The 14799-nt window shown below is 43.8% G+C and overlaps 1 protein-coding gene across 1 annotated transcript in view; it reads right to left on the reverse strand.

Moving 5' to 3' along the window:
- LOC142497018 (uncharacterized) overlaps positions 1–14782 on the reverse strand; it is a 52887-nt gene extending 38105 nt beyond the window's left edge. The window contains exon 1 of the mRNA XM_075604234.1: positions 14440–14782. Coding sequence (XP_075460349.1) covers positions 14440–14749 — 310 coding nt within the window. The 5' untranslated portion in view covers positions 14750–14782. The remainder of the gene's footprint in view (positions 1–14439) is intronic.
- Positions 14783–14799: the final 17 nt, after the last annotated feature.

Below are 14799 nucleotides of genomic sequence, written 5' to 3' on the forward strand. Positions count from 1 at the left end.
CAATATTCTCAGCAGTTTGAGCTGTAAACTGTAACAATAGATATTACCTTTGTAATATAAAGATACATTGTAGCTGCTGAGTTATACTGACTGAAGCAGCCATTACGTTAGGCACACAATCAGGATTTTGACAGATTTATAACTGGTGCACCAAACGATTGCCAGCTTAGGTAAGAATGTAGAATAATATATTGGCACATGCTTTACAAATAAGAATAATAGAGGGAATGAAGTATTGCTGCTTTAACAGCCAACAAATTAATATATAACCATATGCCCTGTGTAAACCTCTCTCCTAACTCTTTGTTTCTCCATATATGTACTCCCCCAAATCAATTACGGTCAAAAGCAAGGTAAAAGCAACAATTATGGAAGTAGAGTACATTAACACCCCAGTAAGGACATTCACATTTAACGTCTTATGCAAACACACCCAGCATTTAAATACAGAGCTGAACCTGATGACACACTCATTTAAGCATCGGTATTCAAATTCACTCCTCGATGACTACTAACAGACCGGGTTTTCATGTTATAATTAAAATAAAAACTAGGCTATTTTATTCAGATGTGTTAATTAGAGAAGTATTGAAAACCTGGCCTGTTGGTAGCCCTCGTCTCAAAAGGGGTTCAAAATATGCAGCTTCATGGAGTAGTAGCGTATATTTGAACCCTTACTATGCTGGAAGACTGGCAGCCCCCGGTCACAGTCAGTCCCCCAGAGATGGAAAAACAGTAGTTAGTGGTGAACCCTTGGCAATGAGGGGAAATGTAATTATGTTCCTTAAACATCATAAGGGCACCCTAAAAGAGATCCATCATAATATCTCAGACATGAAAAATGCTAACTGGGTGAAAGCACGTCCCAAAGCTAGAAGAGAGTGAATTCTGCACCTCATCTGCAGAGGATCGTGCAGAACAATATGTACCAGTTACAGAACATTTATATTATAGAGGACACAGATGAACATTTGATCTGCCATTCATTTACCATTATCAACCTGCCTCAGGTCATCATGAGACTTTAGTCCAATCCTTGTTTTCTAACTATGATCCTAAATGCATTCTGGTTGGAAATAGTATAATGCACAGACATAGCCTGTTTAACCTGTGACCACGACAGGAAAACCTTTCAACTTTGGTCACGCAGGCAGGCCGTTGTTATTTACATTCCGTTACTTTCTCGGGAGAGCTGAACATGGTCACAGGGAAAGTATTTCTGAAAAATTGAGATTTGGAAACACAGACTAATTGCATCAAGGCAAAAAGCCATTTTGGCAATACTGATAAATGCTTAAAAATCCAATTGGAGCACACACAAAAAATGACATGTTATCCTCATGTGGGGGAGGAAGGAGACAAGATAGTGAATGCTTATCCCCATTCAAAATATGCAGATGTGTTGTTTTGAAACTTATTTCACATGCAAGCTACATAATTCAACCACATTAAATATTCCTAAAAACCTCTGCACAGGACAACATTGCCAGTTAGATGTCATGAAGTATGAACTTATCTGGTCTCATGAGGCATGTTTAGGTTTAAAGCAAGGCCATTTTGACAAAACTCCATGTCATGCTGTGATGACAATGTTGCTTCTGTTTCTGGCTGTGTGCTTTTGGTTTACTGCCCATGTGTGTTTCCAAGTGGGGCTTCACCTTCAATGTCCAGGATTTCTGCCACCCCTATGTGCCAATGGCTTGGAATCCAAAACCCGGCAAGTGCCCAGAACCCTCCAACCCGGGTCCCTAAAAACACTCAGGTTATTTTGGGATGACGTGACCGTAACTACATAGGTAGGGTGACCAGATATTCAAATGTAGAAACCGGGACACATTACAAAATTATTTATAAAATAAATAGTCTAATGGTATATGTCTAATAGCATCGCCATGTATGCTTATAACTTGCTTATCTCCAGCAACTTATTCTTTGCACAACACTAATATGTCATGAATATCAGTTCTGTATCAGAAATTGATGTTCTCGTGTTCTCTTTATTCATACCAACATCTTCTCAACACACTATCCTTCACCCACTTACCACACTGAGAAAATACAACTCACAGTACATTACTGTGTTACATATACTGTAGCTACCCGCAGTTAGAGTTTACCAATATATTTAAAATATTTACTCTTTGATATTATCAATCACATAAAATACAGTTTTAAGCGTGTCCAAACAGGGAACAGCTAAAAACCAGGACATTTAAACAATTTTGAGAAAATTGACAGGGCACCGGGACGTTTAATGAACTTCTAGGACCGAACCGGGACATATGGTCACCCTAAAAACATAGGCCATCCAAATAGAGTCCAAAACAAAACCTCATCTAAGCTTCCTGCTTGGATCAGATCTAGTCTCATGGTATTTCCCCCTTCATTTTTGTATGCCCCCTCCCTTCACTTGCAACCATGGGAGTGGGATTAGGCTGTAAGCACTGCACTTTAATTTATTTAAATTTTAATTAATTAAAAAAATTTTTTTACAATTCTAACAAAAAAAAAAAAAACAAAGCGAGAGACAAATTAAGCAGAGGAAAGTGGCAGGAAGAAACAAAGGCCTAGATCCATAAAAGGGTGCTAAGTTTTAGGATGCCTCAGCTCTCATTTATTTGAATGGCAGTAAAGGTGTGTGCTAAAGCTTAGCACCTTTTTGTGTATATGGGCCAAAGAGACCGAAATCAAGCAGAGAGAAACACAGATCAGATCATACTGCAGAAGGCCAGAGAGAAAGACAGCAGTTACTCAGTCTCTAATCTCTTCTCTATAATTTATAAATACAGTTATATAGAGATATATATTAAATGCAATATTATTATAATTATATTATTATTACTGTTCACATGTGCAAAGTTTTTTAGCTCAGGCCCTCCAAAACGTAAAACCAGGAGAGGAAAAAAGAAATTTAAGAGCAAAGAAAAGCTAAGACACACCCAACCAATAACTGACCACGATACTGCTAATGATGCCCTGCAAGTTTTTAACCTCTCTAGCCATACTTTCAGTGAGGTTCAATTGAATTTGTTAAAGAAAGGCTTATCCTTTTCACCCACTTCAGATTTTAATTTATTTGAGTGGGTAAAGGATTTAAATCTGTTCGGGAGACGGTTACTGCTGCACAAATTCTACTCTAAGCGTGCAGTGGCTAACCCGAACGCACTCACTGATGATCTGAGTTTACAAGAAAAACATGATGTTGAGGACCTATGTCAATTATTTGACCAAAACACCACACCGGATAGTGACATAACAGGTCCCTTTACACATCTGAAATCCAGGAGTCACTTTACCCCACCAATTACCACATGTCCAGCCGTTGAACTATTTGTCGCTTGTGTTACCAAGGATTTAGAAATAGAGCCAAAACACTATAAGTCCGACAATAACCTGACAGCTGATGAAAGAACTGGCCTAAGAGACCTGATGTCTAACAAAGCCTATACCATTAAACCATCGGATAAAGGTGGCAACATCGTGATTCAAAACACTGAAGACTATGTTAGTGAAAACATGAGGCTTCTTAGCGATAAAGACTGCTATGAGACTCTAGATCGCAGCCCAACATCTCAATACAAAATAGAATTGCTAGACATCTTACAGAATGCCCTCGACACCAATATGATAAGCCGAAGTGAGTTTGACTTTATGTACCCGAAGTCACCCACGGTGGCAACATTCTATACTATGCCAAAGGTACATAAAAAGTTACAGTCACCTCCAGGTCGTCCAATAGTTTCGGGCAACAATTGTTTGTCCGAAGGCAGCAGCATTTACTTGGACAAGGTCCTAAGGGATTTCGTTATTAGTCTCCCATCGTATGTTCAAGATACGAAAGACACACTGAAGAGACTTGATGGGATCCATGTTACATCCCAGACCATTCTTGTAAGTTTAGACGTTGAGTCATTATATACCTCCATAGTTCACAAGAATGGTCTTACTGCTGTCAAATACTTTCTATCAACCAGGGACTGTAGGTTTAACAGACATAACTCATTCGTGTTGGAACTGCTTAATTATGTTCTAACACATAATTACTTTGTCTTTGATGGGCTGTATTACCACCAGACCCAGGGTACCGCTATGGGCACAGCTTGCGCCCCCACGTATGCCAACTTGTACCTGGGCTGGTGGGAGCATAGCCATGTCTTCAATGAGGCTCTCTCTATGTACACTGACCACGTTTCTATGTGGATCAGGTACATAGATGACATTTTGCTCCTATGGGAAGGCCCTATCCAACTTCTTCATGAATTTGTTGAGAAACTAAACACCAATACTCTCAACCTGAGGCTTACGACTGTGCTGAGCACCACGTCAATAACATTTCTAGACCTTAACATCTATGTGGACTCTGATCGTAATATCCAAACCAAGGTCTATAGAAAAAGCACAGCGACTAACAGTCTGCTGCTTGCTCAAAGCCAGCACCCCAGTAGCCTCATTACAGGCATCCCTATAGGGCAATATCTCCGACTTCGGCGGAACTGCTCTACCATTGAAGAATTCATAAATCAATCTAAAGAACTTAGATCTAGGTTTCTTAATCGTGGCTATAACATCAAGACACTGAACAAGGCTTACCATCGGGCACTACATAGTGATAGGTGTTCACTTTTGTCCAATAACAAGGTTAAATCTAAGGACAAAATTATTAGAGTCATAGGCACCTACAATAAAAGATGGAGGGCCATCAAAAAGATCTTCGCTAGACATTGGCATCTCCTTCAAGCGGATGATGACTTGGTGAAGGTTATAGGCTCTAAACCCACTATTACTAGCAGACGGTCCAAAAATCTACGAGACTCACTCGTAAATAGTCACTTTCAGCGTCCAAGGATTACAACTTGGCTGAGCCCTGTGAAGGGCATGTATCGCTGTCAAGGGTGCAAAGCATGCAGACATATTGACGTCGGCAAAGTGTTCCCAAACCATGACAGTACATCTCAATTCTGTGTGGACAGCTTTATCAACTGTCGGACTCCCAACGTTATCTATCTTGTCACATGTAATTGTGGCAAGAGATACGTTGGAAAAACGACAAGACAACTCCGCAGACGTGTTCTAGAACACATTAATTCCATCAAGCACTCCGCCGAGACTTCAGTCGCTAGACACGTCACACAATATCACAACGGCGATATTAGTGTAATCAAGTTCATGGGCATTTATCAGTTGAAATGTCCCATGAGAGGGGGTAATATTGACCAATCTCTGCTTCGTATCGAAGCAGAATGGATCTACAAACTTAAAACTAGGAGCCCCAATGGACTCAATGAGGGGTTCACTTTCACACCCTTTATTTGACCCAAGAGCACTTCCTGTGTGGACCTTGATATTCATATTTATCCTTCATCATCTCTTTTGTAGGTTAGATGTGAATATATAATTTACATATGCGATAACTTCATCAACAGCCAGGCTAGCTTCCATGCTCATTTTGCTGGTTCCCAGCTGTAGGTATTGATATAAACTATAGGATTACTAATATTATTTATTACATTATTGACTGTAATACCAGAGTTCTAAACACTCAATAGTGGTGTTTGGTCGTTGTGTACATGTGTATATGCGTATAACTAACTTGGTTCAGAAAATAACTTCACGCATATATACACTTATTTGTTTCTTAAAATTTGTTTTATTTTCATTTTTATCACTACATTAAATTGTGACACACTGTGGAGGAAATAACACTGGGGGACCATATATATATAACAAAAGAACTATACACAAGTAATCACTTCATAACATACAGTGGACTAAGGTCCTGCCATCCCTTTTCTATCCCTGTTAAATGCAGTACCTATATCCTTGTGGCATGGTTTAAATATCATGTCACTTAAATCAATATACCAAGCATCCTTCTCCCCCTGTCTGCGCATGCGCGATGAAAAAGCGTTCTGACAATCTTAACTGCCTCAGCGCACACCCGCTAGCAGTATAGGACATCTGTTTTTACTTCAGAGTCCTCACGCATGCGCTATGCGAGGCGTGATTAGCTATCTAAGATGAGAAACTTTCAGAGTCCCGGCGCATGCTCAGTGAGTTCCAGCGGATCCATTGGCAAGTTGCCCAGTTCCTGCGCGTGCGCGGGGCGCTGTGTCAAGGAAGGGGGACTCTTAACTGCCCACGCATGCGCAGGACGCTATTTTGAGTGCAGACGTATAACACTATGTCCCCAGGCATGCGCAGCTGAAGGGCTGATGATCAGAAGCTTCTAAGTCCCTGCGCATGCCTTCATTACGTTACTAGCACCTTGGCAAATATTTTCAAAGTGCCCACGCATGCGCACCAGGACTAGGGGGGTTCTGCTCCGTTTACTAACACCCTGCACATGCGCAGTGCAGTTCTACACACCGATTTTATAGGTGAGTTATAAGAACTAAAAACAACAGTACAAATATAATAAAAAGACACTTTATCATCAGAATTTGTAGTTAATTGTCTTTACTGCTGACTATGGCTATATGTGTGTTTAGGAGGTGTACTTAGGTGTATGATGCACTGTTTATGTGCAACAGCTGCTAATCATTAATGACCAATTAAGGTACTGCTGGGGTATAAAAGGTTTCAGTCCCCTCTCCCCCAGTAATAATAATTTGTCCCTGAAGAAGCTCTTTTGCTGGAGGGAAACGCGCGTTGGACGCGCAGTTGTGTCAGTCTCCTACTTGGAGCTGTTTTAATGTAGTGCCTTAAGTCTCGGACGCGCAGTTGTGTCAGTCTCCTACTTGGAGCTGTTTTAATGTAGTGCCTTAAGTCTCCTGGTTTTATCTATGCAGACGGCATTAGCTTGATAAATATAACAACAGGCAGTGAGTCTGCTTTCCTGCTATACACATTACATGATATATACACAATCTGAGCCTCTTTGCTGAGAAACTCTATGTCAATGGCACCGCGAGTTCCAGCCTAACTATACTGAGGGTATTGTGGATTGATTGTGTTTGTATCAGCGTCACTTCTCAAACATATGCACTTAACACATAGGTGTTCGCTGCTATATATATCATTGCAGGATTGCTGAGTCTGTGACCGGTTAAAGGCTCACTGGGCAGTGAGTCTGCTTTCCTGCTATACACACAATCTGAGCCTCTTTGCTGAGAAACTCTATGTCAATGGCACTGCGAGTTCCAGCCTAACTATACTGAGGGTATTATGGATTGATTGTGTTTGTATCAGCGTCATTTCTCAAGCATATGCACTTAACACATAGGTGTTCGCTACTATATATATCATTGCAGGATTGCTGAGTCTGTGACCAGTTAAAGGCTCACTGAGTAGGATACGGTTACCTACAGTCTGCATATATACTCCAGAGGGGTTAACACCCTGACTTGCAGCATCCACTGTCCTGTCAAACCCAGGAATATTACATTTGGGTTTGTACAATCATACATTCATCTGACATGGTTGCACGTTATTGAAGATTTAATTCATTTTTAAAAACATTTAGTACATTACGTTTGGTAATATATGTTTTAAGTAAATTTATTAAAAGTTAGATTTTATAATATGTAGGTGTGCAGTTAGTGAATTCTTTAGGGGACTCATTCATTTGGTGTTCCCCTTCCCCCTCTTTTTGCCATGTTTAGGTTTAAAGCAAGGCCATTTTGACAAAACTCCATGTCATGCTGTGATGACAATGTTGCTTCTGTTTCTGGCTGTGTGCTTTTGGTTTACTGCCCATGTGTGTTTCCAAGTGGGGCTTCACCTTCAATGTCCAGGATTTCTGCCACCCCTATGTGCCAATGGCTTGGAATCCAAAACCCGGCAAGTGCCCAGAACCCTCCAACCCGGGTCCCTAAAAACACTCAGGTTATTTTGGGATGACGTGACCGTAACTACATAGGTAGGGTGACCAGATATTCAAATGTAGAAACCGGGACACATTACAAAATTATTTATAAAATAAATAGTCTAATGGTATATGTCTAATAGCATCGCCATGTATGCTTATAACTTGCTTATCTCCAGCAACTTATTCTTTGCACAACACTAATATGTCATGAATATCAGTTCTGTATCAGAAATTGATGTTCTCGTGTTCTCTTTATTCATACCAACATCTTCTCAACACACTATCCTTCACCCACTTACCACACTGAGAAAATACAACTCACAGTACATTACTGTGTTACATATACTGTAGCTACCCGCAGTTAGAGTTTACCAATATATTTAAAATATTTACTCTTTGATATTATCAATCACATAAAATACAGTTTTAAGCGTGTCCAAACAGGGAACAGCTAAAAACCAGGACATTTAAACAATTTTGAGAAAATTGACAGGGCACCGGGACGTTTAATGAACTTCTAGGACCGAACCGGGACATATGGTCACCCTAAAAACATAGGCCATCCAAATAGAGTCCAAAACAAAACCTCATCTAAGCTTCCTGCTTGGATCAGATCTAGTCTCATGGTATTTCCCCCTTCATTTTTGTATGCCCCCTCCCTTCACTTGCAACCATGGGAGTGGGATTAGGCTGTAAGCACGGCACTTTAATTTATTTAAAATTTAATTAATTAAAAAAAATTTTTTACAATTCTAACAAAAAAACAAAAAACAAAGCGAGAGACAAATTAAGCAGAGGAAAGTGGCAGGAAGAAACAAAGGCCTAGATCCATAAAAGGGTGCTAAGTTTTAGGATGCCTCAGCTCTCATTTATTTGAATGGCAGTAAAGGTGTGTGCTAAAGCTTAGCACCTTTTTGTGTATATGGGCCAAAGAGACCGAAATCAAGCAGAGAGAAACACAGATCAGATCATACTGCAGAAGGCCAGAGAGAAAGACAGCAGTTACTCAGTCTCTAATCTCTTCTCTATAATTTATAAATACAGTTATATAGAGATATATATTAAATGCAATATTATTATAATTATATTATTATTACTGTTCACATGTGCAAAGCAACATACACGTGGGGATGCATATCTACCTGGCAGGATTCTTAGCTGGGTGCTCAGTCCTTGCTGCAACCTGCACATATTCAGAACAGATGAATAGAGCACTCAAGTCTTAAATAAAACCAGAATCCCCCCCCCTTTCAACATTTGGTGTCTAAACCTGTACTGATAAAGATGTTTACACAACAAAACATTGACACGCACATAAAGCTTCATATTTTATTTACAACTGATGTGCCCCCCACTATTCACATATACAAAAGGAACATCTGACTTCTCTCTACTTAGTATACAAACCAATCAGTACCAGTTGTTTTGACACTGTTACATTACACCAGTGTTGGGTAAAGTGGTTAGTATACAGTACACATAGCACCATCTAATCTCGGCTAGTATACGAAGTCATGTAGTTGGATTCTGTTTTGGTCTGCTGTAGAAGCCAGACTAACATAACTAGTGGAATTTCACCTGTTTACACCCTTTTGCTTGAGGATAGCAGGGCAAATTATGGGTTTGCTGCAGGTCATTCAAATTTCTGCATGTTGTAGCAGAATGATGGAAAGGTCAAAAGATCATGTGTGGCATTGGCAGCATTTCCTGTACAGTCCTTTCATTTAAAAAAAAAAAAAAAACTATGTACAATGAAGTTGATGGCATGTGCGAAATAAGGTATGTGCCCGTTGTCGCCAAGTGCACATACAATATTGGTGCCGCTATTAGATACTATAAAACCTGAAGAGTGAGACACCCAATGAGCAGTGACTAATATAATCTGTGGTCTGACCACTTGTCCCACATGTGTGGTTAAGTGCACACATAACATGATTAAAATGTTCAGGGCCTTCCTAACATAGAACCAGAGTTTCACAGCAGATAAGAACTAATTGGATCACATTTTCTACCCATTTTTCTACCTGCCGTAAAACCTCAAAGGTCTATTTCATCCTAGGCTGTCTTTCATATTTAGCATAGCCTTATATCTATCTCAAACATTCCTTTTTTTTATTCCCTTACTGTATTAACCCAGAAGGAGAAGAGGTGTCCTCTTCCATTTCCTTCACTGAAGATCACGTCGTGCACTCCAAATCCATTAAATAAATACATTGGGGAGGGTGTGGTGTTACTTTCCTATTATCAAAGCACAACTCGAACTAAAAACCTGAAGCTCAACCTGGGAGTACCCCTTAACTCCACCCTCTGCCAACAGTACTCACAATTTTCAATTTGTCCCAGTGTCTGAAGAGATTACAAAAGAGCTCCTCAAATTAAATCTAAGCAGCCAAAGTAGATCTGACTTACTGCAATCAAAGTTCCTATGACTTGGTGCCCCAGCCATTACCAAGACGCTTGCGTCAATAATCAACTATTTTGTCTACAGTCCATATCCAACAGACCTGAAAAACTGCCATAGTTGTCCCAGTCTTCAAAAGTGGAACAAATACACTGTCTCCAACTACAGACTAATCTCTTTTCTCCCAATACTATCCAAAGTCATGAAAAATGTGTTCACTCCCAGCGATTACTATACCACGACAAATTTTCTTAGCCAAATCCAATCTGGCTTTCGCCCAACACTCCACAATAACTAGCCTCATAAAAGTTTGGAACAACTCACTGGTGCAATATTCCTAGATTTTGTAAAGGCTTTTCATACTGTTGATCATGTTATCTTGCTAAACAAACTCCAGTGCTCTGGAAAGGGAACCACGCTTTAAACCGGTTTTTACTACTACCTAGATCAAATGGTGCAGTATAATGTAATGCTGTTGAAGCTAGAGATTATCGGCTAGTACAGGCCTGCCCAACTTGTAAAGTGAAAAGGGCCGAACTGCTCCAAGGAAAAAAAAATTTGGGCCGCACGGGTTAAATCATCATCATCATCATCATCATCATCCTCATATCTCCCCCAGAACCCCTCACTATCAACCTTTACGATACTCCCCATCTATCTCTCATACACCCATCTCTCCCCCTCACCCACACAATACCCCCCTCCACATCAAACACACAATACCCCCTCCACATCCCCCCAGCCCATTCCATGTCAGCAGCCCCCCCAAGTCAGCATCCCATGTCAGCATCCCCCCCATGTCTCTCTTCCCTCAATATAACACTCTCCCCCCTCCCCTAAATCACACCCTCTCCCCTCTCAATATGACTCTCTCCCTCTCCCCTCAATATGACACTCTCTCCCCCTCCCCTAAATCACACCCTCTCCCCCTCTCAGTATGACTCTCTCCCCCTCCTCTCATTATGACTCTCTCCCCTCCCCTCAATGACACTCTCCCCCTCCCCTCAATATGACACTCTCTCTCCCTCCCCTCAATATGACACTCTCTCTCTCCCCTAAATATGACACTCTCTCTCTCCCCTCAATATGACACTCTCTCTCTCCCTCCCCTCAATATGACACTTTCTCTCTCCCTCCCCTCAATATGACACTCTCTCTCTCTCTCTCCCTCCCTCCCCTCAATATGACACTCTCTCCCTCTCCTCAATATGACATACTCTCTCCCTCCCCTCAATATGACACTCTCTCCCCCTCCCCTAAATCACACCCTCTCCCCCTCTCAGTATGACTCTCCCCCCTCCTCTCATTATGACTCTCTCCCCCTCCCCTCAATGACACTCTCTCTCCCTCCCCTCAATATGACACTCTCTCTCCCTCCCCTCAATATGACATACTCTCTCCCTCCCCTCAATATGACACTCTCCCCCTCCCCTCAATATGACACACTCTCCCCCGCCCCTCAATATGACACACTCTCCCCCTCCCCTCAATATGACACACTCTCCCCCTCCCCTCAATATGACACACTCTCCCCCTCCCCTCAATATGACACACTCTCCCCCTCCCCTCAATATGACACACTCTCCCCCTCCCCTCAATATGACACACTCTCCCCCTCCCCTCAATACGACACACTCTCCCCCTCCCCTCAATACGACACACACTCCCCCTCCCCTCAATACGACACACACTCCCCCTCCCCTCAATACGACACACACTCCCCCTCCCCTCAATACGACACACACTCCCCCTCCCCTCAATACGACACTCTCTCCCCCTCCCCTCAATATGACACTCTTTCCCCCTCCCCTCGACACTCTCTCCCCCCCTGCAACTCATCATACCCTCCCCCTGCAACTCACATCACTTCTCCCCCTGCACCTCACATGTCAGCAGCCCCCCCCTCACATGCCAGCAGCCCACCCCCCCTTACTTGCCAGCAGCCCACCCCCCCTCACATGTCAGCAGCCCACCCCCCCTCACATGTCAGTAGCCCACCCCCCCTCACATGTCAGCAGCCCACCCCCCTCACATGTCAGCAGCCCACCCCCCCTCACATGTCAGCAGCCCACCCCCCCTCACATGTCAGCAGCCCACCCCCCCTCACATGTCAGCAGCCCACCCCCCCTCACACGCCAGCAGCCCACCCCCCCTCACACGCCAGCAGCCCACCCCACCTCACATGCCAGCAGCCCCACCTCACATGCCAGCAGCCCACCCCCCCTCACATGCCAGCAGCCCACACCCCCTCACATGTCAGCAGCCCACCCCGCTCATGTCAGCAGCCTAACCCCCCACCTCTGCACCAGCCCGTTTTTCACACACACACACACACACACCTCTTTTAGATCAGCACATCCTCGGTACTAAGCCCCGCCCCCAGCATCCTGCTATTGAAAAAGAAAATACTAACGGCTGCCGCATCCTCCTCATGCTGCTGCTGCCCCCGCGCACCGCAAAACCCGGGGGCAGGGTGGAGGGGGGGTGTGAATCGCTACCATTTTTTAAAACTTCAATATGACACACTCTCCCCCTCCCCTCAATATGACACACTCTCCCCCTCCCCTCAATATGACACACTCTCCCCCTCCCCTCAATATGACACTCTCCCCCTCCCCTCAATATGACACACTCTCCCCCTCCCCTCAATATGACACGCTCTCCCCCCCTGCAACTCACATCATACCCTCACCCTGCAACTCACATCACTCTCCCCCCCTGCACCTCACATCACTTCTCCCCCTGCACCTCACATGTCAGCAGCCCCCCCCTCACATGCCAGCAGCCCACCCCCCCTCACATGCCAGCAGCCCCCCCTCACATGCCAGCAGCCCACCCCCCCTCACATGTCAGCATCCCACCCCCCCTCACATGTCAGCATCCCACCCCCCCTCACATGTCAGCAGCCCACCCCCCCTCACATGTCAGCAGCCCACCCCCCCCTCACATGTCAGCAGCCCACCCCCCCTCACATGTCAGCAGCCCACCCCCCTCACATGTCAGCAGCCCACCCCCCCTCACATGTCAGCAGCCCACCCCCCTCACATGTCAGCAGCCCACCCCCCCTCACATGTCAGCAGCCCACCCCCCCTTACATGTCAGCAGCCCACCCCCCCTCACATGTCAGCAGCCCACCCCCCATCACATGTCAGCAGCCCACCCCCCATCACATGTCAGCAGCCCACCCCCCGTCACATGTCAGCAGCCTACCCCCCACCTCTGCACCAGCCCGTTTTTCACACCCACCCCCCACCAGCCCGTTTTTCACACACGCACACACCTCTTTTAGATCAGCACATCCTCGGTACTAAGCCCCGCCCCCAGCATCCTGCTATTGAAAAAGAAAATACTCACGGCTGCCGCATCCTCCTCATGCTGCTGCTGCCCCCGCGCACCGCAAAACCCGGGGGCGGGGTGGATCGCTACCATTTTTTAAAACTTTTTTTTAAAACTTTTTTTTAATTATTATTTATTTAATTAATTAATTAACTGGCGGCCGGCCGGAGTCATCGCGGGCCGCACAAAGAGGCCAGGCGGGCCGTATGTTGTGCAGGCCTGGGCTAGTATATGTAGCAGAGAGTACAAATTTAAGTTGAGAGGTCAAATAGTCATGTGTGTATGTATTGTATGTATGGTATGTATGGTATGTATGTGTGGCCAGTATTATTATTCATATAATTATCATTTAAGTGTATATCATTTGTAATTAGATTTACAAATTGTAAAGAAGAGATTAGAGCGGAGTATAACTTCTGTGCGCACTGCATCTATATTTCTGGCCGCCCCTTTCCTCTGATTGGTATTTGGTGTACAGTAGATACACAAACACCAGTGAAAAGTGATTTGCATCAACGTTGTCAGTTTCAGGCAAGTCAATTGGGGGGGGAGTAGAGATTAGGAATGGAGTTCAGTATAATATTACAGTAGAATGCTTTAAAGCTTGCCTCTGTAAATGGCGTTTTCCTGTCTTATTTAATTTCACCAGGTCATTTAATTAAACTTAAACATTGCTCCTATAACCCGGACCAGTATAAGTTCAAGTTAAACCAAGTGGGTTCTGTGAGATATCATCGGCGACCTCACAAGTTATGGAACCAAAAGAAGCCCTCAGATCCTTTGCTCCTGACCAATGTGCACAGGGCTTTCTGTGTCTGCAATGTGCACCTTCAGCACTTACACCTGTAAATGAAATGATGTGGAATGCTGCCAGAAACCAACCAACAATACATACCTGGATTTTTGTACATCCTAGTGATCACCCTGACAAGGGGGAGGTGTGGCATGTTGATTAGGACCTGTGCACTCCTTGCTCTGCTGTGTGGCACTTGATCCCAAATGTATACCTGGAAGGAAAGCAGGAGCACAAGGACATGGTAGATAGGACAGATAAGAGGGAAACATTTCCGGAGGATGAAGTATGGAGTGATGGTGTAGCAATCCCAGGAGAACATGTGACAGTTCATTACCATAACCTTGGTCGTGAGGTGCCTGATTAAATATGTTCCAAAAATATTGTGACTGATCACACCGCGATCGACCATGTTGGAATATATGACATCAGGCCATAACAAAGACAGAGAGCAATAGACAA

The sequence above is a fragment of the Ascaphus truei genome, chromosome 1 (genome assembly GCF_040206685.1).
Source record: "Ascaphus truei isolate aAscTru1 chromosome 1, aAscTru1.hap1, whole genome shotgun sequence".
In the NCBI taxonomy this organism is placed as follows: Eukaryota; Metazoa; Chordata; class Amphibia; order Anura; family Ascaphidae; genus Ascaphus; species Ascaphus truei.